Raw genomic sequence first — 26,278 nt, forward strand, 5'->3', positions numbered from 1 at the left:
TCTCTCTCTCTCTCTCTCTCTCTCTCTCTCTCTCTCTCTCTCTCTCTTTGTCAATTTCAGTGAATCGCAATTGGCGTGTTGGTCTGAACGTTCTTGACTGACATTCGACTTTTGGTTTCTGGGGATGAAAGAAAACCGTTTGCTGTACTTTTTAACTTTGGAATTGTTCAATGAACGATAACGAGCTAATTAGTTTAATAGCAGTTACATCATAGCGGATCGCCGCGAGCCAAAGCGGAGAAGAAAAAGAAAAGCACATCGTTAAAATCGTTAATCGCTTTCTTTTTTTTCACCATGGTGCAACTATATAGATTACCAATTGCATCGTATTTTGTTAATTTGCCGCGATAATAAAAGAAAAACCGAAAAAAAAGTTTTTTCTTTTACTGCAAGTGGCAATTATGGTGCTGCAGTGTCGGAAGTGAAACCAAATCTTTCTTAATTGCTCGAAAGTATGTTCCATTTTTTGTGTATTTGCGCACGAGTGCGAAGAAGAAGCCGCTTTCTTGCTCTTCATATCTTTTCAATTAATGTCATTGTCGAACCGTTAGTCGAAGAATTTAAAGTTTTTGTTTTGATTGTTTCTTTCTTCGTTCGGCCGTCATAAATCCATGTCAAGATGCACTACAAACAGTTGAACTGCATTGGTGGAAAAAAGAAATGATTTCAGTGGAGTTTTGTTGTTATTTCATTCTACATGTTTCAATCGCATTTCAAATATATCAAAACGTTGACGTGCAAAAATTCCAGAGTACATAATGCAAGAGCTAAAGACTTCTTTGGCCGAAGAGATACAAACATCGTGGATTGGATGAGTTGTGTGAGGTCCAGTGAAATTGCCGTTAATTATCAGCCGGGACTAATTGTGAATGATAGCGATGATGCAAAGGCAACAATTACATTCGAGCTATAAATCGATAGAATGAAAGCAATGCGGTAATTTCGAAATAAATCGATCGGATTCAAAGGAAAAGTGGAATGCGGATGAGATGTGCGCCCGAGCCATTGAAATCATGTAACCGCAAAACTTGATTTATGCCATGATATGCGATGTATATTGGATTGGTTTGGTTCGGTTTGATTCGGTTCACATATAATCGGAGTATAAAGATCAAAAATCGTCATTTGACCGAAATATTCGCATCATTCAACGTCTCTTTCATTTTCTCTTGAACAATTGTTTGGATTTGCCCTTTGATTTTTGCTGGCTTTTTTTTCGGTAACGACCCCGAATTGCCCCGAATCAACGCGATCTCATTTAATTTCAAAACGGGAAGGAAAACAAATCGTTGAAATCGTTGAGCTGTCTTTGCGTCATTGTTCGAATGTCATGAGGTTGACTAGCCCAAACATTTTCGATCACGATAAATCTACCTTTTTTCCATGCTTTCATTCAAACCAAGAAGAAACAGAAAAATAAAGGTTAAGCTAAGGATTGATTTTATCTGGTTGTGAATATATGAACAAAAAAATGCAGTGAAAAATTCAAGAGAAGAGAAAAAAAACGACTCAACACAAAGTGAAGCAAATCAATGGCAAAAACAACGAACGAACCACAATCCATGGTCTCAAAGAAACAACAACAAAGACATCGCAGACCGGGGCAAACAGCAAGCAAGCTAGAAAAAAAATCGTAAACAATTACACAATTATTCGTTAACACCAGTGTAAACAAATGCAAAAATATACACATAACATTAGACGAAATTTCAGCGTGCGGCCTGGCATTGTTTGACAGCATTACAATTTTGAAATGTGGCTAAAACGAAAAAGTTTCAACTCGGCTCAGTGTGCTCGAATTTCGATGGAAAGCCAAACACTCGAATTCCAAACGGCTTGAATATAATTACAAACTTTTCGTTCGATGTACAAAAACACGCGCACACATTGGTGCTTCCAATACGCACGATGGTGCTTCGAATGTGTGTTTGCAAATTGACATAGACAATAGTTGCTTGGGGTCACATTACAAAACATGGCAAGAATATTGTACGCAAAAATACTTCCGAGAACTACCGACACACACACACACACACACACACACACATATATATATATATATATATCTAACTCCAAACTCTTGTTAACAAACACAAACTTCATTTTCACCAAGAACTCTTTCGGGCTGTGATGACAATTTGTATCTCATGATACACTGCATTGAACGCATTGCGATCAGCTTCGAAATTGTAACAATTTCACTTTGGCTTCACTCAGCCAACACAGCTTTGCCAAGTGAATGGGACCACGTAACAATCCTTTGGCATTCGACACTGGTTCACTGTTGGCTTTATTCCATTCAATTTACGTTCAGGTTCGCTCTCATCATGAATCATGATTAATTGATTTGTACCGAACTCGATGTCGATGTGTACTCGCTTGCAGCCATTTTAGCCAGAGGATTGCCATGTCTCGTACAACTTGGAGTGGATTTTTGTGTATTCTATAAACTTGACAAATGAAAGGTTTTCAAACAATCCCGCAAGAAGATACAGCGGCTGTGTGCTTTGAGGGCGAAAACTTTGTTGTTGACACTACCGATTAAAACAAAGTTCGAAGGAAAAGCTGAAAATAAATCGATAATTCAATTCATGAACTCACCGTTAATTGTCTGGTCGTTGGGTAATCCTTTATACTCTGTGTGTACTTATTTTCACTCCAATTTTCCAAAAGCGAATTGAAAATAAATTCAATTTCTGTCCAACAAAGAAGTGTCGTCATTAAAAGTGAAACAAATTCGAAAGGGAAAGACAAAGAGAGAAGGAGAGGGAGAGGGAGCTATCAAGATAAACCGAGATTGAAATAAACAACTACCCGCTACCACAAACAAGAATTGACACTATATAATTACTATGATCACACGTGTGTTACGCACTTTTTAGCAATGCATTCACACACAATTTTCCATTACAAATGCGTACGGTTTCAATTTTATTCTTCTCTCAGTAGATTTCCATTTTAATAAGCTGCTCAAATTGTGATGTGTATGATTTAAAAGAAGTATAACTGCGTCAAACAACACAATTAAAATCTTTCGTCACAATCCGACGCTGGAAAATCCATTTTTATATGGCTGCTTCATTCCGCAAGCGATGAATAAATGGCTTAAAGGTATGAAATCCAAATCGCACAAATTTATGCAGAAAAAACAGCGATGAAGAAGACGATTTTAGGAAGAAAACGTGTGGAGTTCTCGAGTGTGTCGCTGTGAAATCATTTCCATAAATAATGAGCGATGAATTATTTATCGATAAAGCACGCGTTTGCGTAAAAAAAAGAAGAAGGAAAAAAAGCAACAAATCAAAAATGAATGTGTGTAGTCTCACAGTAGTCATTCATCCGAAAAATTTAATTATTTCTTTTGAGCAGATATTTTTTCCCATTTGAGCCATTGTTTTTGTTTTGCCAATGGGTGTTGCATCCATCCATACAGACACACACATTCACACTCGTCTCGAATAAATGTGGCAAACGAGAAGACGACAGATTTCAATTCGTTTGCCGTCATTACTGTTGCTGAGTTTGCAATTGGCATTATTATTTCTGTGTGTGCTGCTATGCTTGTTCGTCTGTCGTTTGTTCGTTGGATTTCTTTGGTTTGCTCCAATTTAATTCGATCGACACGATTTCGCAAAAATTCGTTTATTTACATCGTTAAAGCGAGTTAATCGCTTTTGTATTTGAGTGGCTGTAAGCACTTCGAGATTTGCCATTGTTATTTTCGTTTGCCAATGCATTGGCTCAATTCTTTTGTCACGAAGAACAACCCAATGTCTTAGATCTTGGTGTTGCTTTCAAAGAAAATATCAACTTTGTGCGCTGCGCTTCAACAAGATAGATACGCAGCATATGAATTATTACGATTTTTTTTTTCGCTTCTTCTTCTGGTATTTTTTTTGTCTTCGCTGCTGTGCAGTTTGACTCATTTCGAAAATAATAAGAGCACACCAGGCTAGAGAGTAAGCGAGAAAATAGCAAAGATAAAAATTTACTTCATGATTACTTCATTTCTATTTGATGCTTGAGATTGAATGTGAATGAATGTTATTCGATTTTTGTGAGCGCCAAACTCAAGCCTCAGCATATTTTATTTCTTTCAAACAGGAGGAATTGTGTTGGAGCGCACACAAAAATTCGTTCATGTTGTGTCGTTTCATATATACAAATCAATTGAAATGTTTACTATTGTGAACAAATTGGATACCACACAATACATACACACACGAATATGCATGCGCGAAAATTAGAAACACATACGGTTGCCATGGGAAAAATGTTAATAGGATGCGGCTGAATTTCTTTTGTGTGTAATTCCAATGATTCACAATTTTTAATTTTTTTTCTTCTTCTTCTCAGTTTTCGTACACACGTAGATATATATGTTTGCCATTATCTCTTACATGCCAAATGATAACGTAACTCTGTTTTGTTTACTACGGAAAATGCACACGCCTGAATTATTCAGGTTCATCGCAGAAAATTTATTGTACTGTGCTCAGCATCAATGAATAAACCTTCCAAAATGAATTGCGTTGAAATGAATATTGATATTGAACCGTTTCAATCGAATTGGGATCGTTTTTTGATAGGATTTTTCGTATTGCAAATGGTTTAAGTTTAGTGATCACTCATGCGAGAGAAAATACAACGATTCTTTCATAGGCACAATTAACAGATTTTCTTCCACAGTGTGAAATGTGATTCAAATGGGCGATTGTAATCGGATCCGAAGCAGCCGTGAAAATCATTCAACATCAATTAGGCACTTGAATACAAAAAAGACACAATTATTTCAAATTGTAAATCGTTAGCGAGATCGAATGATGTAAGATAACATAATTAATTTGGATTTTCCGATTTTTTATTCGCTCTGCTTCCAGATTCTCGGGTATTTAAAACAAAAGACAACCTTATCTTTTGCGTATCTTTCTTAGAACTTTTTGCGATTCAACCGCAATAAATTGTGTTAACTCAATCTTCTTATCCATATTTGTCTGTTTTTGTAAAGGAAGCGAACGAAAATGCGCAATTTCTACCGTGCTTTTTCCCATTGTGATCACCAAGTGATTTTACCGCGTGCAAATAGTCAGACACTTTCGATTAAAATGTAAGCCTTATTGTCTTCACGTTACATATGTAATTAATTGACTTTTGTTGCCGCTAACGCAAATAATTGCTAGCGTTTTACAATGCAGAGAAAAAACGAAACATCGACACAGGCTTCTCAAACTGACAATTCGATTTATATAATCGACATAGCCGTTGTCGACAGCAACAACGAGCAGAAAAGTTGTGTTCAAGTCTAATTCTGTTAGACAGAAATTGAAAGAAGGAAAACTAAAGCGCACTGACAAATCCGAAAAAAAAATGCACAAAAAACACCGAATAGCGTACCAAAAACCAAAAAAAAAAACAGCACTAAAACAGAAATTGAAGCAAAGAAGAAAAAAAAACGGAAAAATACGGTTTTAAAACAATGCACACGTACAAACTAAATTCGAATAATTACGGCCGTTGACGGGAAAACACTTGAATTTTAGTTCACTATAGCAATCTTTTGTTGATGATGATGATGTTGATGGTGGTAGTGGTAGCGAACGAGCTCGATGTGATCGCTACGGCTGAAAATCTCTAACTGAGAGAATACCAAACGATCTGCAGCCGTTTTATTTGCTTCACACGTTGCGCGTGTTGTCTATCTTTCGTTGAGCACGCTTGTATGTTTGTTCGGTCTTCAGTTTGTCTCTCTCTCTTTACTGTCTTTCTTTTCGTGGTGGCTTCGGTTGATCGTCTTGTACTGTGCTGTGTATTGTTTCGTGATCAACATGTGATCGCGATATCGGCTTTTGTACACATTCGATCGCGCGTACTTACCCGATTCACTCACATTTATTTCCCATTGTTCCATTCTGTGAGACAAGCAGCAAACATGAGCCATCGGACGCTTGGTTCTGTCAAATGAATGCAAATCAAGCTCAAGTTCGCGCCGTGGTGACGTTACATTTTATGCGAATTCTTGGAAGCGATCACTGTTCAATGAGGGTTCTTACGTCGTTTTCAATTGCTGTGTGTCACATTCATCGATAATTCGTTGAATTCTATTCAAAAGACTTTTTTTAAAATTGAATTTAAAATAATTGATTTTAAAAATCAAAGCAGCAGATTTTATTTGGTAAAATATAAGTAAAACCTTTGACTCGAACAAATTGATTTTGTTTTGGCAAAATGAGGAATGACAGAAAGTAAGGCGCAGAGTGATTGGAATATTAGGAAGGATTCGATTGGCTTTTGTTCATTTTTGGTATTGATAGAAATAAATGTTTGTGCATAATCAAAAAGGTCAACGAATCAAAACAAACTTGGTTTCGAACATGTTTTTTTTCCAATGGGGTACCGATTTTCCGAAAGCTTTGTTTCGGTGGATACTGTTGGAGCTCAAGAAAGCTATGACAGGCTTTTGGTGCCATCTATGGTAAACATACTGCACTATGCATTGCTGGGCACATTGCGTTTGTCTATTTCAATTCAAATGGCATTAATTCCATACAGTTTTATCGGAATTGGAAATCAAATCAAATTAAATGGTTGAATTTATCCGCCAAGGAGCTAAAGGCAGCTGCTCAACACACAAGTCAAAGTCTATCGTGGCATTCCATGCATGGAATTGCTTTGGAAATCATTAAATTTTGAATATGTTTTCATCAACAGAAAAAAAAGACGAAATAGCACAGCTTGATTTAATGGCGTTTTTTCTTCGTTCGTTTCATTTCCTTGATAAAAATCTGTTGAATGAACGAAAACAAGGACGCGCGGAAGCAGACTCGTTTCATTAAGCCCGGCTGACATTCGTAGGGCGCTCATAAATTCATCACAGCATTACAACACGTGTATGAATACCAATTTATTTGTAAACGAATGAAATGGAGTCGGTGGAGATTTGAACGAGATGATTTATGGTAGAGTTTTTAATTCAGCCACAAAAATGTATAAAAATCGAAGTGCGTGCCAGCCGAATGGAGGCACAATTTAAATATGTATACAATTCGTCGGACGGAAATTGTGTCGCGTGAAGAAAGTAGGTGTCCATCCAACGAACAAAGAGCAAATATGGTGGAATCATTTCATGTTGGATAGTTTTTTTTTTTATAGTATACGGTTATTTTTTTGGTATGCAAATCGGTTTGGAATAAAAGCGAAATGCGCAAAAATGAAACAACATCAACATCAACAACAACAACGACAAGAGAAGCAGCCGTACACTTTTGAAAAACGCACAAAGAGGATTGTGAGTGTTGAGGGCTCATTACATCATCAAGAGAGCTATCGTCGGAATGGAGGAAAAACGGCATATAAGCAAATCGAGCGAAATGAAAACGCACACACAGTTTGTGTGAATTGAACTGGGGAGTCCAGAAACAAGAGAGCGAGCGAACCAAGCACATACGCACCGTAATTATGGAATAGTTATGAGTATATAACTCATGCGTGTATATATATACGCAGTCTGTGTATCGTTATGCACAAATGATGAAGCACACTCGGTTGGACCTTTTGTTATGTCAGTAATCAGCGCAAAAAATACAGCGAGGAAAAAAAATACAACAGCACACATTGCTTCCGTTTTTATTCGCAATGAATAGTTAACGGTGCGGTGTGATGCGATGCGACGAAACGCGTGCGCTTATGCCTGCCTATCCATCCGTACGGGGCACAATCATCTTCGCAATTCGTTTTCTCTCTCTGCATTTCATAACAGTCATACGCGCTCGTCGCAATTGGCAAACGACGTTGACGCATACATTCATAATATTGCCGCACCTTCTCAACTACCACGAAAGCGAACGATATCTGAAAATACTACGGATTAATAGTACGGTTTGTTTTGCTTGAATAAATGCGACGTCATTGTCGGAAGGGTAGATAACTTTCATATGCCATTGTATGACGTTTGGGCTCTCTTTCGCTCGTTCGTCAAATTCGTCGCGTTTTCGCTGTCGTCGCCGTCGCCAGGCTGCTTGTGTTTTCTCAACAAACAATCGCTCACACAAACACATTTCGATACGTTGCCTAGATGTTACGCCATTCACTCTTTGTTTCAACACATGCATGCGTCAAAACCATATCGAAAGCCTTATTTTAATGAATTTTCAGTCAAAGCCATCGAAAAAAAAACAAACAGCACACAAAGTTTGAATGTCTCCAAAGGTGGAATAAAAAAAATATTACCATGAAATTGAAATCGAATAGCATTTCCGCAACAATCATACACAATACATAGCGTTCGCTTTGACTGGCTTCAACGCGTGTCACACACACACAAACGTGAGCCTTTTCCCCAAAGAAAGAAATAGAAAAAAAACTCGAAGGTTGCTATATGTATTGGTCGTACGAACATGAGCTCAACGCCGATTCCGAAATGGTGTTCGTTACGCAGCAGCCAATTGACATGTGATTTCTATCATATAACAATGTATTTTTTCTTTTTCTCTCCAACGATTGCGATGCGGCAGCGCTTGCGACGCGATGCGCACCACTTCGGCCATGGCGTAAATAACAACGTTTCGATCGCTAAGCTGGCAAGCGTTCAGCACAAAGACCATACGTGATTCGTTTACAGTTGAGTACAGATCGATACGAGACATACACACATTGTACGAGTATTACAACCAATCTGCTGGCCACACCAAGCATTTATTTCCAATAAAAATCAACAATATTTTTCTTGCTATTTTCCAATAGTAATATTGCTTGAACCAAATTTTCATCCAACATTCTCCGCTCATCATTTTGTGCAAAAGGGTTTTCACAAAATAACATCGTAGAAAGAGAGAGAGAGAGAGAGAAAAAACCTATTCAACGACAGCAGAGAAAAATCGATTAACAGGCGATTCATTCCCTCGAATGTGCTCGACGAGTGAAAAAGTCCAGACGCGACGTACAAAATAATAAACAATGGAATAAACGATAGAGAGAGAGAGAGAGAGGGAGAGAGAATTTTTTTTTATAATAAAACGTATATAAGAGAGCTCAATAAGCAAAGTCATAACCGAGCAGCATTTCAAATAAAAACGTATTCGATCATTGTATTAGATTGTGAGAGTTTGAAAAAAGCAAGCAAGCAAGCAAAAAAAAATTATAAAGAATTTCATATATAATATAAACGTTGAATTGAAAGTGATATTTGTTTCAGTGTGTGTGTTTCGTGAGTATTTGTTTGTGCGAGTGAACATATGTGTGTGTGGCAAATATAGTAAACAGCAACTTTTGTGTGTCGTTCACAAAAATACAGAAAAAAAATTATTTTCGCTATTTGACTTGAGTGTTTCCATATTTCCAAAGTGAAAAGCGATAATCTTCGCAGTAGAAGAAAACAGAGCGTCAAAAAGAGAGAAAAAAGTCCACATAAATTACGAAACTTTGTCCACAGTTTGAAAAGAGCTAAAATAAATTCGAATTTATCTCGAAAAAAAATTCGTAGCAGCGCGAATAAAATAAAAAATAAAAGTTAAATAAAAAAATCCAACGGAAAAGAAAAGAGAATCAGTCAAACGAGCGAAAGCAAGAGGAGGAAAGAAAAGAGTCCCCCAAGTGTGCTGTAGACAATATCTAAAATCGAAATCCACTGTGTGAACGGTTGGTGTGTGTTTTTTTCTTCGTCTCATTCGTTTTTTCGTGTATACAAAACTGCGCTGCGCCGTTTTGTCGTTCGTATATAAATTTCCTTGGCTCTGAATGTCTTGTTTTACGTTCACTTCTCTCGCCAGCATCTTGCTTCTAGTGTGAGTGGATGTTTCGCCTGATTATTATTATTTAGCCCGACTTCACACAACACATTCAGCTACAGAAGAAATAAAAATCCATGTCTCTATATACCAAACGATCGCAACCAATTTAATAAAAACACCAGCAAACTAAAAAAAACAAAAGAAAAGAACTCAACGAATGTGATAATTCACAAATTAAGACGAAGCACCGAAAAGAAATCGCGACATAAAGAAAAAAAAAGTGAAGTGAAGTGAGAGAGCGAAAGAGATACGAGAAATAGAGAGACACATACCAAAATAAAACAAACGAACGAAAGAAGAAAAAAACAATCAGTAAAATAATCAGTGACTTTGATTTTGTTAGTCGAAAACACAGAGAAACAAAACAAAAAGTTTGGTGTAAGTGCCATTTTAAATTATTATATAGATGTAGTATACACGTAGAGTATTCAAAATTGTTGTCGTTGTTGTTGTTATTTCGTTTTTACTTCTTGCATTGATATTTATATTATTGTTGGACGACTTGTGTGTTTTTAAAATGTGGCCGCTGTTGTTGCTGCTACTGCTACTGTTGAATCTAGCTTTTTGGCTTACCACTTCGCCATACTGGTCTATGGTTATCACAACATTCGCTTTGTGTTTTGCTTCTTTGTTTACTCATACACATTTTTTTCCTGTTGGTTCGTTCGTTCGTTCGTTCGTTTATTCCGTTCGATCGTTTTCATTAGTACGTTCGTCTTCTGTGTTGTTTCTCTCACACTCTTGTTGTTCTTATTGTGCAGTTGACGACGGTACATGCGATGTCCCGATTCAATATAACTTTGTGTTCATATTAAATGATCGAGAGCGCGCGATGACGACAACGACTACGGCAACGACAGCGACGGCGGCCTCCACACATTTCTGCACTTATACTAGTTGGTAGTGTGTGGCGTGTACGCTGTACGCTGCCTGCTTTCAACACAACTACGCAATTACTCGATTATGTTTGTATATTTCATTAATGATGACGATGTCGTAAAAAGTCGTTCATTGTTTTGTTATGATTTCGTCGTACAATGCGGCCCCGTACTACATACGTATGTGTGTGTTTGTATCGTATAGCGTACGTATATTGTTTTGGGGCCTTTGTATAATTAAACGAACGGATGGTTCCAACCATTCGTTGCTTGAAGTTTGTAATTCCAAACGCGTTTGGAGCGTTATCAATCTATCTGGTTTATGTTTTGCAATGAGAATAAATATTTCCTCACGCCGTTCCATCAGTCAATTTGTACGCTCGATTTGCCAGCACATATGTGCTGATGGTCAGCACATTTTCAACCGAGAGACCGAGGAAGAGATAGAGAAAATTAAAACAACCCTAGACAACAATAACAAAATGACAAATACATTTGCACAATACACGTCCCATTCGGTGTACGTACAACGGTCGGTCACGCCAAAAGAGAACGGAATCGACGGCATAAAATTGCGTTCATTTTCATTGATTCTGTTTTGATATGTGCAAATCGTGACTCAAGTGTTAGAGAGCATGTTCACACAGTGCGACGTGTCTCTTGCCGAGTATGTGTTAGGAGTAGACATCGAGAGATAGAGAGACAAGCGCATTCGTTAGGCTCGGGGTATTATGTATTATATATATATATATATATATATTTATTTTATGATGTTCATATGAGGTGATGCTTCAAAGTGAAGGTGAACGTGTGCCATGGGGGAAAACGCTCAAATAGTCTTAAATTGAACTGGAGCACCATGGTTTTTTTTTGGAATGGCAATGCTCACGTTCAAAGCGAGTCTCGATCAAAGGCAACATATTCAAATACCATCAGTTTCTTTTTAATTGACAACTTTTGCGCCGCACAACGTACGCTTTAATTAATCCAAATGAAAATATCTAGAACATTTTTGTGTTCAAAAGAGAACTGTGTATGCTTCGACTCGAAGCATTTGAGTATGTGTTTGTGTGAATGTGTACTTTGTTCTCTGTTTTCAAGAGCTATGATAGACGTTATCACAAGAGAGCAAAAAGAAACGATAAACTTCTTTTTTTCTCATTTAACACATCGAACCAAACGACCGAAATGAAGATTGAAGTGCAAACAACTTTTGATTGCCAAATAAGGCCGAAATAATCTGGTCGAAATTAATGGGTAAAAAAATCGTCCTTCACAAAAATGCTATAGCTAATCAAATATGCACCCGTCGAACGAACAACTTTTGCGGAATCAATTGAATGTTAAGCAGATATTCCTTGGAATTTCTGCCTCAATCGAATTTGCTAAGCGCCAAATACCTTTTGAGTGATTGAAAACTCGGTGAAAAACTTAAATTGGATAAAGAAGATTTCTTTCAGTTTCAAATCTTTTGGAGCAAAAAAAAAGACGAGGAAAAAAAAGTAGACGAAGGAAGAAGAGAAGAATAAAACAGACAAACTTCAACCCAAGTAATTTATTGAACTTTTAGATTAATCGTTGTTTGTCAAGTGCTTATGGCGACATGAGTTATGAATTGCTACCATTTATAAATGCATGATTTTATAATCCTTCATGCTGTTTATTCTATCCGCTGTGGCTTGTCATCGGCCTAAGATTACAATTGACGCCTTCCCATATGTTTCCACGCTGCATGATGATGTGTCGAATGGTTCATACATCAATTCCCAATTCCATTCGGTACTTGTTGAAATCGAAAAAAAAAACAAAAGCAATTCAATAATTTCGAAACACAATTTATTTTCTTTATGGTAATACAATTTCCAAAATGACGCCTGTTCTCATCAAATTACATTTACATGTTCTCACTCTCGCCTCGCTTCGTTTCGAAATTCTCTGAATATTTGTTTGATTTGGAATACAATATATACATATGTGAATACAGATGTAAGTGTATGTTTGTTTTATGTTAATAGAATTGCGTATCACTGTTGACACCATCTATTAGTACGATATGTCAACGACGACGACGGGTTCTCTGCTGTGTTGATTTTGCCTGGTTCACGTATACCGTAACAAAAAGAAGAAAACCAAGTATAGAGAATTACACACAGCGCGTTGCGAATTTGTCGTCAAATTGAAAAGCAAACAGAATATAAAAAGCGTCACCGTCTAATTGAATTTTCTGTATTTTTGTACTTTATTTGCTTTTGTGTTGCGTATTTGATTTGTTGAGCGAGAAACAACAGCTCAAGTTTGATTATATTCGTGTTTTTTTCTCTTTCTGCGAGCGCTGGGTATTATCAGTGCGTTGCATTTGAATACGTGTTGTTCGCACGGAATGCAACGATTTGTAAAATTGCTGCTGCAATTGGCAAGAAATTACGTAGCTCGACCGGTCGAGGGAATAAAAGCAACAGTAGCAACAACGGCGTCAGCTTTCGTTGGAATTGCTCTTTTTTCCCTCTCTCTTTCTCTCTTTCTCTCTCTCTCGCTGCCATTTAATATTATCATCAACAACTGTTTGTTGAATGACGAAGTCAGTGCTCGCGCGCGCACAACATGCACACACAGCTTGATATGAAGCTCAAGTTTCGGAAAATTCAATTTCTATCTCTATATCGCATATATATAATAATAATTTATCATTCCATTACTTCAGTTCCACACTTCGACAACATAGATATCGAATGACGAACAGAAAAAGAAACAACCCGAAAAAGTTCGAATAGATGTGTGTGCTGGGAAAATGAGCGATTTAGCTCAGGGACGTTTTTCTTCTTTGATGCTCAGCGCCGAGTGTGTAGTTTTGCTCTCATGAAATATCAATTTCGTCAGTTTTGCAGTTTTTCACTTCGGACTACGGAATATGTGAATGTGCACGATAAGAAAGCGAATGGAAAATATCCACTTTTACCCAGGCTCCCCTCCTCCACACAAACACGTCAAATTGGCTATTGATAATATTATCTGATGGAGAGAATCTCCAGTGAATCGGACGAAAGTGCGAAATTATGCGAATTGATTACGGTTTTTGTGTGTCCTAACATCAAACAGCAATCACTCCAATCTGACAAATGTCCATCCATCTGTGAACATCAGCAGCAGTCGAAGTGGCAGTAGCAACAGTAGCACCGCCATCGCACACATTTTACCCGATATCGAGACGAAAGTGTATTCACAGGAGATTTGACAATTTCCGTGTATTAGTGCCTGCCTCTATCGCATACTGCAATTTCTCTATCGCGTACAGTCAGGAGCATTTTGTCAGCTGTAATATTATTTATACACACAGCTGCTTTTATTCCATGGGATATAACCAAACTGCCTGCTTGCCAGCCCGTTCGCTTCTTAAACGTACGCATTTCGTGGGTATATAGAGGCAAGTGAGTCTGAGAGACTGTCATTTCATTTGACCTTATCTAATGTCTATGCGATCCGTATGTGTGTGTATGCGGATTCATTTCCTATGAATTTATCGGCAGAAACACTATATTTCGCTCAATGTATATACTAACAATGATATGAGTGCAACGATCATTTGGCTATCTCATATTCCTGTTCAATTTTAACGGAGCAACTCTTTTTTCTCTTCAATTTGGCCATCGCATTTTCGCAAGGCAAACTCACATCAATGCTTTGCCATACGATCATGCAAAGCTCTCCCTCTACGCTTTAGTTTTGTCTGTGTTATTGCTGCTGCTTTTTTGCTCGTATTTCCATCAGTCGTATGTAGAAGGACAAAAGCACAATAATTGTGAATAGTGTGTTTGGGTGCGAACGCTAACCAATACATATGATGAGAAGCTCATTTGACATACACTTGAACATGTATGCGTGTTTGCTTTTGATTCGCCATGGCATATGCGCATTCATTATATACCAAAAATAGTCCCTCAATTTTCCCTTCACTCGAACGAACGAACGAACGTTCGCTACTGCTCGCTGCCTCAATGTGTCTGCATGGATATTTCTGTGGCTGAAACGCAGCCACATTTTGGGTTTTTCGTGAATCATTCATTGGCAAACTGGCAACCAAATATGCATGTAATCGAGAAGCACATCGTCGACTATCAAACTGTACACGAAAATAGCTTGCGATAAAAACATATTTATGGTGGGTTATATTTTCTGTGTGTGTGTGTGTCTCTATCTCTGGTTTCGGTGCTCATTTTTTCGGCTCCTTTTTCTTCTTTTTCGCGTTTTTTCCTCTCTTTCATCATCCGTTCATGTCGCCGTGTCATTTTTAAAATTGCTTTCTGTATATTTTGGTGTGTATGACCGACCGACCGTCGTTGTCATCGTCGTCGTTTCGTGTATTATAGCTGGTGACTCGCGACGCGGTTATCTCTCCCACAATATTGTACGTTGTTTGCGTATGACAAAGAAAATTAACAAAGCGACATTGGCGATAAGAATAACAAGAACCACCTGGAATAAGGAGAGAGAAAAAAAAACCACATGCCAAGCCAGTTTTTCGTTCCATATTTATTTTGCTTTTGTTCATTCGTCGCGCATATATAATATGGTTTTAGCCACCATGATGATGTTTTTTTTTTTCATCAATGACCGCCGGATGCGATATTATTAAACCAACCAGAAACGCCCGTGCAAATGTCGCGCGCGCTTAACATTCATATAAAAGGCACAAAGCAAGGCAATATCAACGCGTATTTTATCGTCGAATGCAAACGAATTTAAAGCTGTTGTTTTTTTTCCTTTCTCATCGATATGGCCGGCTTGCGTGCTTCAGCCAGAAAGCTTTTCAGATTACGGCTACTCATTCAGGCGTAAAATTCGTTAGTCGAGGGTAGCAAAATCGTCGTAATTTTTCCATCATTTTTTCCCTTCTTTATGGCAATGCTCTTTTTTCTTTTCACGTGTAATCACAAAGGAAAGTTGATGTAATTAGATTCTGATGTAATTAGACTTCAAGGCATAATTCATGACAAAATACAATAACACAATTTCAGTTTGTTTTACACATTAAATTCAATGTTCATTTGCAGTGAATACAATATGGGGCACTTGACTGACTCTGAATCCTTATTTGAATGATAAATCTTGTGTTTTTTCTTTCAATTCTGTGTTCATCTAGATGGATCCGGTCGAGGATATTTCCATCTACATCTTAGTTTAACATTCATTAACTTCATCCACTTACTTATGGAATGCGTGTTTTTTCTGCTCATAATAAATAAAAATAAAAAACTAAATGAAGAATAACTGCAATTTCTCAAGCACGTTTTTCATTTCGAGGCAAAGCAAAAATAAGAAAAGAAGAGACAAAGTTATTATAGCTTGAATATAAACTCCCAGTTTGATTGAGTAATTCCACCGAACTATTATTATTTTGAAATCCAAAAGCTGGTTTGTTTCAGTGTGAGAAAAACAGCGCGCAAGCATAATAAACATCATTTGTACTTATTACAGTGAATAAAACGTAGATTTTCCTCTGACTTGAGTATAAATAACACACGTAGCCAACGTTTTCATATAGAAAAAGATTGCAAAGTAAAAATATTCACTGATTTGCAAAAGCGGAGCTGGAAAAAGTTCTATTTTGCTTTGGCCATAAGTACACTTGATAGTTGCTTTATTCACATTTCATTTCATATCAACGTGTTTTCACCGTCAACGTGTTTTTTTCTCTAGTTTTCTTACAATCAACGCATTTATTTATGGCAAGCAAAGCATAAGAACATTTTCTTTTAAATTGGACGACGACGTCGACGTCAACTACAAGGTGAGTCAACGTCATGAGCACTATTGAAGGCAAAGCTTGCTGCTTCCGTTTTTTGTTTTACACGTTTGATCTTTGCATTTTAAGATTCGTTTTGTTTCGAGAAAAGAGAGAGACAGAGATAAAGAGAGAGAGAGAGAGAGAGAGAGAGAGAGAGAGAGAGAGCAACAACAAAAAGACGTGTCGCTTCATCTTTTCTTTCCTCAATTAGAAGATGAACAAAGAAAGGCATTTACTTTATTGTTTATTCATTTGGGGATCTTCTTCAATTCCAGTTGATTCCATGGCAACGTATTTTGTATTTATCTTCTGTCTCTGTTTTTGGAGCACTTAGCTACGGATTTATGGTGAAACAGATCTGTTTGGTTTTTCAATTCATTTTCGAAATTATCAAACAAATTTTGTAGAAGAAGCATTTCAAATGAAAACCACATGCTTCGGATGCGGTTGGATGTTTCGTCACACAAAAACCACAATTTCATTTTTCAAAGTGAGAATCACCTAGCAATATATGGATAGAATAGAGCATCACAGATTTTCATTAAAGTCTCTCTATCACTTGCTCTTGCTCACACAGTCGCACTTCGAACGTGCAATTTTAGGCAACATTGTCCATTTTGAGCACCGCAACCAAGCAATATGGAATTGCTTGTCTATTGAAGGCATCGCATATTTATTGCCATGTTTGTGCATGTGTTGGAAATGTCGAAGCGATGGGGCATCGGCGAGACAACATAATTTACGCAGTTTGAATGCTCTTCGCTCAGGCTATTGAATGGCAATTTTGCTGTGTTACCATTTTACAACCGAAATTATTCATTTGCCGTTGTCATTGTTCGCATGTTGTACATTTTCCGAAGATTATTTTCCAATAAAACATGAGCGAACTGTGAGACCAGAAGCGCCGGCCCAAACAAACATTCTCACAGAGACACATCGCGTGAGTTATGCTACTCAACTGTCTTCATTCTGCTTAATATTCAATCGGATTTCAACAGCTGCGCTCCACCGAAACCGAAGACTGTTTCTTTTCATCCAATTGGAATTTCATTGGATTAGCGAAATTAGGTGGATGAAAATGTACATTTTGAATCGTGCTGAAGGTGATTTCAATTCAATATGAAATGGAAATGCGAAATGATTTATGCGTTTCGCAAGCACAAAATGACACACACACACAAAGAAAATGATGATAGTGAATTTTGCAGCTGTCTTGAAGTGGTGGAATCCATTGAAAAAGAAGCATTATAAATTCAGGCTTTATTAAAAATTCGGTGCATCAAAAGAACCGTTACCTCAAAGGCGAACCACTAAATCTTAAGTGACCGCAAAGAAGGAAAGGAAGCAGCGCGTTCATTCAAAATTTTAATTCACTTCATGGATATATGCTCGCAAAAGACGATGGTTCAAATAAAGAAAGTGTATTATTATGAGCTATTTCGTTTCGCGTAAGTATCATTATCATCATGGCCGTCATTATCAGTCTGAATAACGGGCCAAAGCCAGGAATACACACAGACAAAGCAAGAGAGAGATAGAGAAAAATGTGAGTACGAGTGTGAGCGAGCGAGAGAGAGCGAGAGAAACCGAAAGATTAAGCACTGAAAACACATTAAATATGTATCGTGCCAAAACAAATAACGGTACTTCGGTAAAACGCTTCGAGCCAGACTCTCGTTCTTGCTTTGGCTCTCACACTCTAACGAATTTTGATGAATGTATCAAGAATGGCAAAGTATTCCGTAGCCTGTTGGTTGTTATTTTTTTTCCTCTGTTTCATGTGTGCCATTTGGTTCGTCTCCTTCTCCACCGTCGAAAATTTGCTGGATACAGAATCTGTTTCTCGTGTGTTTTTTTTTCCTTCTTCGGTGTGTTCGGCAAATGGCTACTGCTCCTGCTTGCCTGGAACTATGCTATTTTCATGTTCTCTGAATACGCGCGCATATCAAACACATTCGAATTTGTGTGTCTGTGCACATTCGCAGTCGGCGCTCGTGTGCCAGTATGCGTGCAGCGTCTCCATGGATAACGTGTAACGGTTCTCCCCCCAAAAATCGTTGCGTTGGTGTTGGTGCTATTCGTGAAAAATTCAACGGCGGCACCGAGACCCACCATCGTGTTCGGCCATAAATTTTTCCCTAGAAAAAGGGTTTTTCATCGAAAACGAACGACAGTTGTCTCCAGCAGAGCAGCGACACACACACACAGGCATATACACACACACACACACCTACATGCACATGTACAAACATAAACGGAACTGCTTTTCCGAATGCGTCGTGAATAATTCTCTCGCCCTCGAATGAAGCGCCTTCTGAAACAAAAACACAAACAACCAATTTTCAGTCGTGTTCGATTTAGTATGCGAAATAGATTGAAATAAATATCGCGGCGCGTCTATTCACAGATTTTCTATCACGTTTTAAATATACGTGAAAATATTTTTCATAATTCTTTTTTCTCTCTATCGGTGATTTTTCCCGTGGTGTTATTCTTCGTGGTGTGAAGAGATTTCTAGTTCGTTCGTTGATTTTTTTTGTCGCTTCTGCGTGTCCATTTTGAATAAGTAAATTGTGTGTTCCATCCGGGTTTTGGAAATCTCATTTGGATTTTAAATTTATTCAAATTGCTGTGCAAAAATTCAAGCATAACTCACAGTCTCGCCTAAGGGATAAAGCGCCTAGCAGCCATCGACATTTGCCGAGCTCTTTAGTGTAAACTAAAGGGAAAATAAAAGAACGAGTAAAGTGTGAGCGGAACAAGCTCCACAAATTCCAGTAAGTGTCAAGTGGACAATTTGATTTAAGATGGGTTTTTCGCGTTGTTACAGAAGGTGATTTTATGAAGTCGGTTGATTCATTTTCAAGACTCTCCATGTTTTCCTTTCCGATGCTTAGCATTGCCATTCTCGCTCTCTCTCTCTTCGGCTCCGGCTTTGTCTCTCTTGCACCGCTCTCTGCGTCGTCATTCTTCTTTTTCTGTTTGCTTTTTTCATTGTTGCTGGCGATTCGAGCGAAAAATGAAGTGGGCGTCTGCTACGATACTGCTCTGCTAACGATTTTCTCACATACGCACGCATACTAAAGCATCATTTTCGCCACAGTCAAACTATACCCATTCACTCTATGTAGTATTTACATATATATACATGCTTTTGGCTAAGTTGATTCGCGTTTCCGATTAAAATGTGGTGTATGCGTGTGTACCGTCGTCGTCGTCGTCGCTTTTATATGAGTTGTAAACTATGCATTTTACGGCTGTGATTATAATGCCGTTCGGTCTTGTAAATCCGAACATTTTATTCACATTTTTGGGTGAAATGCTGTTTCTCTTGCTCGGCAAGCAGCACCGACACATACAAACTTATATACCTTTTGGGATCCGTGTGATCGATATGGTCGACCTACGCGCTTGAGCTCATTTCATCAATGCTGTTCTTCTTTTGCGTGTTCAAAATGGCATTTTTTTTCTTGCTTTCTTCCAATCTTCCGTTTCTCTTTCTCTCCGTTTTTCATTTCAATAATGATAAACACAACCCGAAGAACGTAACTAAACGATAAATTCAATGTGAATTACGGTACTTAGGATTTTCCTCGAATTCCCTTTCTTCTCTTTCACTCCTTCGTTTGAAAATGGCTTAACTTCAATTTACTTAACGACGGCACAACTATACATGTTCCAGCTTTTTCGCCGAATTTATAACTTGAACCTTTTTTTTACATAACAAAATTTTAAAAGAACGACGATATTTTCGTGGTATCGAGAATATTCTGTGAAATGCATCTTAACGAATGCGCGAAACAAGCGAGGAACAAGAACACCATGAGCATTGGAGCCAATGTGCATATGTGTGAGATGGCGTTGTTTTTTTTTTATTTCATTCTCTTTCTCATTCGGTTGACTCTTCTTACTTTGTTTTTTTTTTTTTTGGCTAATTTCATCCAGATGTTTTCTTTGTTGTTCGGTTATTTTGTGTGTGACTGGTTCTGTGCATTTCGAGAGTCGACTCTTCGTATGTTCGTCTTCGAAATACGGGTTCAACAGACTTTGTTATGTGAACGTTCTGACTGTGTGTAAATATACGCCCGTTCCAATGGAAAACAATTTGTGTATTGTAACTGAAATACTGCTGCTGCTGCTGCTGCTGCTGCTTCTGCATCGGCAGCGGCGGCTGCTGTTGTTGAATAAAGTGCAATGCCAACGACACCGTTGATTTGCATTTCACATCTCCGTTCATTGCATTCTGTTTTCAGCTCACTCGCTCGCTCGTTCTCGCACATACACAAAGCTCATTATCGATCAAAAGCGTCAAATTGGTAACAAAGGAGTAAAACGGAATACTCTTGTGTCATACTTTTTCGCATGTTTCGAAATCCCCAAGAATATCGATGGGAAATGATGAATACCATGTACACAAAAGAAGAAAAAATGAGTCCAAATTTACTGAAGCTACAAAATCGGAGCCAAGGTACACAGAGAGAGAGAGAGAGAGAGAGAGAGACAGAGAGGGAAAAAACTGCACAAAAATCCTGTGGCGAAGCCAATGAAAAATGTAAATGTGCCTTTTTTTTCTTCTCTCCACATATCAAATATCACTTTATCTTTTTCCACCCAATGCAAATGAGCTACAACGGTTTTGTCGAAACTAAATTCCCCAAACGACGGTATTCGATGCGCTCATAAAATCGACCGTCAAATTTTTTCGATGGCACCAATTACAACCGAGACTTCTTTTCCAGCACTGTAATGCCGAGCGATAAGATAAGTGGCTTACAGCGATAAAAAAATATCGGTATCTCGGTTTGTTGCTTTTTCTCCGTCGAAAATTACAATCTGTAAAATGAATTGAAAAATGAAAATTATAGTTTAAATGTAAAAAATCAATCACTCAGTACAGAGAAAAAAAAAATCGTTTGGAATATTATTCACAAAACGTTTTCTAACAAATTAATGGCTCTCGAAAAAAACCCAGTATTTTTCACTTTGTTTCGATAACATTTTTCACACACTTACACACACATGAACTAAATACCGAGTATTCGGATATTTGTTATCTGTACGCGTCGCACTCCCTTATCGAAAACCTCGAAATGTGTGCCTGAGAAACTGGAGGAAAACTGGAAAAAACCAATAAAAAACGAGGAAACAAAAATAAACGAGAAAAATGTATACCCAAAAGTGCGATAACCCGAATATATCAATGATCTGTGCGTTGAGCGATTTCAAAACGAAAAAACTATATATGTATGATTTGATGGCTTTTTCTAATACTACGAGCAAAATGGATGCACACGAATGCACATTGAACAGACATGCAACCACCAAACAGATCCGGTTGTGCACAGTTCAATCCACTGGGAATTTGTAAACGGTAGTTTTGCATTTTCTCCTCTCTCTCTCTGTCGACACTCTTTCTCTTTATCTACCGTTCTCTCACTCTTGCTGATGCATTGCATCCATACTGTTGGGCTTTATTTCCTGCGGACGATGCAAAATAGTTGCGATGATAAGAGAATTCACATTAGGCCAGTAATATGATTGGGAAATTCCATCGTATTTTCTATATGACACGCTGAATTTCGTTTTCATAGCGAAAAACAAAAATCCCATTTCAACGGGGCGAATGAATACACAGTTTGTCCGTGCGCATTTATAATGCAGCATAGAGAAAGCAAAATGAAAAAAAAGAAGCGAACAGTAACATCATTATTTATGTTCATGATGTGACATGATGTTCGTGATGTTTGAAAATAGAAGGCGCCGATCGAAATCCAGCGATTTTCAGTTCTTGTTTTTTTTTCGGGTGTGAATACGTGCGTGCGTGCGTGCGCTTTCATTTCGTACAAATAAATGGCAAATATAGACATTTTGTTGTCTGTTACACATAAAAACAGCACGAAAAGATGTTTTTCACTAATGAACGCAAACAAATGACACCAAAAAAAAAACAAAATCCGAGAATGCAGAAGACGCGCTACTGTGTGTATGTGAAATTGTGGATTCAATCATTTTCTTTCGCGCGTATGCTGTGCAATGGAATTGAATTGATCTGCGTTCACATTCGAATGCCTTTGTTTTTGTTCAGTGACATCGAAAAGTGAAGACTTGCTGTGCTTCTTCGGTTGATGCTACCGCGCTGTCGCCATCGATGCTGCTGCTGTTGAGAGCGGCAATGAAATAGCACATTTTTCCTCGCATCGCATGCGTGAAAGTAAACAAAAATAGCGAACAGCAGATAAAAATGAAAACATAATGGAACCGAATCAATTTTGATTTGACGACGAAAATATGACAGTCTCCGGTTTCACCCAGAAAGTGACTTTGTGCGACAATTTATCTCAGCTCAAAAGAAGTGAATCGAGACACATGACGAAATTGAAGAAGATGAGAAAGACGAACTGATACTGTGAAATAACCGTAAAGTAATGTAACGGCAAAAGCCATTTAATCGTGCATTAAACACATTGACCCACAGCATTCTTGCACATACATATGCTCGTCGCACTCAGCTCTCCTCGATCTCAGCCGATCCATGAAAGAGCTATGCAATACAATAACATGTTCACTCTCATGTTATGTCCCCCCCCCCTCTATCTCTCTCATGTAAAGATGTCGCGCGCGTGTTCTTGTTCTTTTCACTCGTTCGCTTGTGTCTCAATTGTCGATTCGATGCGAGAAAAAAAATCGTTGTCGCTTCTCTTTCAATTTTCATTCTCGTGCAGCTGAACCGTTTCAGTGTTGTTTTTTCCCTCTTCAACGATTGTGGATTCGAAAATCACACCATTTTGTCGTACGCTTACTGTTTGTGTGATTCATATAGAAAAATCTCCATATTTTTAGAAACGTAAACAGCGTCGAAAAGAAAGAAACACTCAAGTGATATGCGTTCAAAGTCACTCGGTTTTGATCCCCAGGCCATTTTTCATCGATGTACTTAGTCGCTGTGTTGCTTCAGCGTGTTCATTTTCTTCAGAAAAATTCTTCTTTTCTGCTCCCAGTGCACTGCACTTAATTCTCATGACTATAGAGTCGCATCAACGTCAACATCAAATCCGATGAGAAAATTCTATAAAGAGTGAGAGAGTAAGAGATTGAGACCAATCCATCAAGTGACGCGATTAAAAATGAATTTTTCCGATTATTCCGTTGACTGAATATTCAATAAAATCGAAAAAAATAACATTAAAAATTATGCGCTTCGCAAATGCCTTTAAATGTTATTTTAACAAACCCAATTTCAATATAGCTCAGCTTAAATTGAACTCAAGGTTTATGTTCACTGCACAGTGCACACTATAGTGCCTAAGTTAGAGTAACATTTCGAAGAGATAGCGTGAACGGAATGTATGTAGCAGCAGCAGTAACTACAATAAAGGTCGTTTAATATTAAGACCTTATTTCTGTGGCAAATGCTTCTTGCGAAAAGCGAGAAAAAGAACCAACCGATAGACTGAACTAATTTTTCCCATTAAGAAGACCGTAAATCTGGGAAGAAAAAAAAAAGTAATTGCATTTCCCTTTCCTTAAGATTGACTCAGCGTTATTGATCGATTTTATGATAACATGAATCCCAACCCGAACCAAATGAAGCTGGTAAAAATATCTAGTACGTGTGTACATCCACACTGTGCTTATGTTGAATGGAAGAACGGAAAAAAAATGTGGCGCTCACCAAGTTCTCGAAGCCAAAAAAGTTCACCTCAATCAATTCTTCTATTGAATTCGGGCTTATCTGGTTGCCAATCGAATCGAAAAATTGTGAAGTGGAAACGAAAGCATGTGGAAACAATGGAATGGCATTTAATTGGCATGAAATTAGTTTGGATCGCTCTTTTGATATTATTTCATAATGGTTGCATTGTCTAAGAACAGTTGCGCACAGCAATAAACGACAGTATGGGTATGGTGCCCTGGATCGAGCGAGAGTGAAAATACAAGGAAAAAAACACACACACACACATGACAACTAAGTTAAATGAGTACAATTAATCATCGATTTGGGTATTGTTGTTAAATTCCATTTCAATTGTACGATGACTTTGACGTTCAACACTCAGTCTTTTTCTCTTTCCATGCGTTGTGTTGAATTGAGCGTGACCATATCGAGTTAGTCGATGGTCGACCGAACACCACATTTTCACTACAACTACGGCATGTTGTTTAGCATCGAATGAACTTTGTGCTTCATTATGAACTGAAGTGCGTAACGATTTAATTTCTACATCTGCTTGAGATTTCTCTCTCAACGACTACGATTCGATGCTGCGAATATATGTTGAAGAGAGCGCAAAGCTGAACAGAAAAAAAAGTACAAAAAGAGAAAGTCGTCCGTAATAAAAATTCTCTTTTATGGATTTTAGCTGCAAATTGTAGAAACTGTACATAAAATACTTTCCATTTCGATTATATGGTTTAAAAGAATGGACGAAGAAAGAAAAGAGTATCTCTAAAATGTGGTAATAAAATGTTACAAAGCGTAACGAGAACGAAACAATTTTCGTATTAGAATAACCTTATGTTTCGAGAGAAAACACAACGAGAGACCAGAAAAAAAAACCATGAATAACAACATGGATGCTGTGTTCGGTTGTATTTGCAAAAATATTGTATGAAATCTTTGATGATCGGCTCAATTAATTGGGGATCGCTTGTGCAAGACGTACCCGTTCGTAAATTACATAATGGAATTAAACCCCGCATTCTCGGCCCTCAACCATCATTTTCCAAGAATATTTCAGTCGTTCGCTCTTTATCGCTTCCCTTGCAATTGCATATGAAATCCACGAAAATATGCCGTTCTTTACGAAATCTGGCATATCAACATCGACACTGACCCGCATTGGCCATAATTCACCGTTTAGATTTCGTTCACACAGCGGCTCTGGTCTAATTGGTTTCCACTTTATGCATTTACTTTTCCACGATTTTTTTCCGTCTTTTTCCATGCTCGTGCTCTCGCTCTCTCATTTCGTTCCTAGTCCATACCATTTGGTGAGCCACAACGAACGAGAGCGAGGGAACGAGAGCCAAATAACTAGATCGAAACCTTTTACTTTGGCATATATGATGATAAATACTTAGTTGGCATGCATCACTCATTTATAAAATGCGCTGCTGCCGCTACTATTCGTACGAAGCGTTCCATTTCGACCATATTTTTGTCAGTGGCAAGTTGTAAATGAGCGTCGACATGGTAATTTACTGTACGAAGTAATTTTTGGTTGGTGTGCCAGCCGACGTGTGTGTGCCTGTGCATGTATGTTGAAATAGCATTGGAAAAAGTTTAAATTGGTAAATGCGGTTGTTTCGTCCGTTTTGCTGCTGTTGCTGCTAGACGGGTTCTGTAATTCGGTTTGAAAGCAACAATATCCACATTGATTTTCAATGTGAGTTAATTTTTTAATGTCGAACCAGAGAGAGAGAGAGAGAGAGAGAGAAATATAGACTGGAATTAAAGTGCTTCGCATTGGATTTTTATTGCTGTCGTTTCCCATACGGTTGTATATATTTGAATTTCAATGCCTTGTTACTCCACCCTGGAGCGAATAAGCCATGGAGACGATTTGTTCCGACTCAGTTTGGTTCGGCAACGTATTAATTTCCTAATAACATTCAACTTTGAACTTTTCCCGATGAAAAATACGTCGGCATAAAATATAATCCGTTGTTTCGGCCATTTTCGAGATTAGCAGTGTATGAAATTTCCTTCCTCCACTGGGTTCTCCCGATACCAAATGAAAAAAGAAAATAAAAAACTTCACCATATTATCCGGTTTATTTATGCCTCGAATGGAACGGAATTTTCGAATATATTTATGGTGATTTTCGTCATA

The 26,278-nt window shown here is 37.9% G+C and overlaps 2 protein-coding genes across 7 annotated transcripts in view; one reads left to right on the forward strand and one right to left on the reverse strand.

Moving 5' to 3' along the window:
* The window catches only part of LOC129574866 (glucose dehydrogenase [FAD, quinone]), a 30,620-nt gene extending 24,939 nt beyond the window's left edge, over positions 1–5,681 (reverse strand). The window contains exons 1-2 of one of the 3 annotated variants that reach the window (XM_055457410.1): positions 5,489–5,681; positions 2,602–2,696 (exon numbers count right to left, since the gene is read on the reverse strand). Coding sequence is in view for 1 of the 3 variants with exons in the window: in XM_055457403.1 (XP_055313378.1) it covers positions 1,555–1,564 (10 nt within the window). In the remaining 2 variants the exon portion in view is untranslated. Of the gene's footprint in view, positions 1–1,554; positions 1,580–2,601; positions 2,697–5,488 lie in introns of those variants that run through there. The other 2 variants (XM_055457420.1, XM_055457403.1) reach the window with 2 other exon arrangements.
* Positions 5,682–8,590: 2,909 nt separating this feature from the next.
* LOC129574877 (RING finger protein 44) overlaps positions 8,591–26,278 on the forward strand; it is a 28,793-nt gene continuing 11,105 nt past the window's right edge. For 2 of the 4 annotated variants that reach the window (XM_055457434.1, XM_055457464.1), the window contains exon 1: positions 18,795–19,222. The gene's annotated coding sequence lies outside the window, so the exon portion shown is untranslated. Of the gene's footprint in view, positions 10,164–18,794; positions 19,223–26,278 lie in introns of those variants that run through there. The other 2 variants (XM_055457445.1, XM_055457454.1) reach the window with 2 other exon arrangements.

This window comes from Sitodiplosis mosellana, unplaced genomic scaffold (genome assembly GCF_009176505.1).
Source record: "Sitodiplosis mosellana isolate CC-2019 unplaced genomic scaffold, AAFC_SMos_1.0 Smas_scaffold_1, whole genome shotgun sequence".
NCBI lineage: Eukaryota > Metazoa > Arthropoda > Insecta > Diptera > Cecidomyiidae > Sitodiplosis > Sitodiplosis mosellana.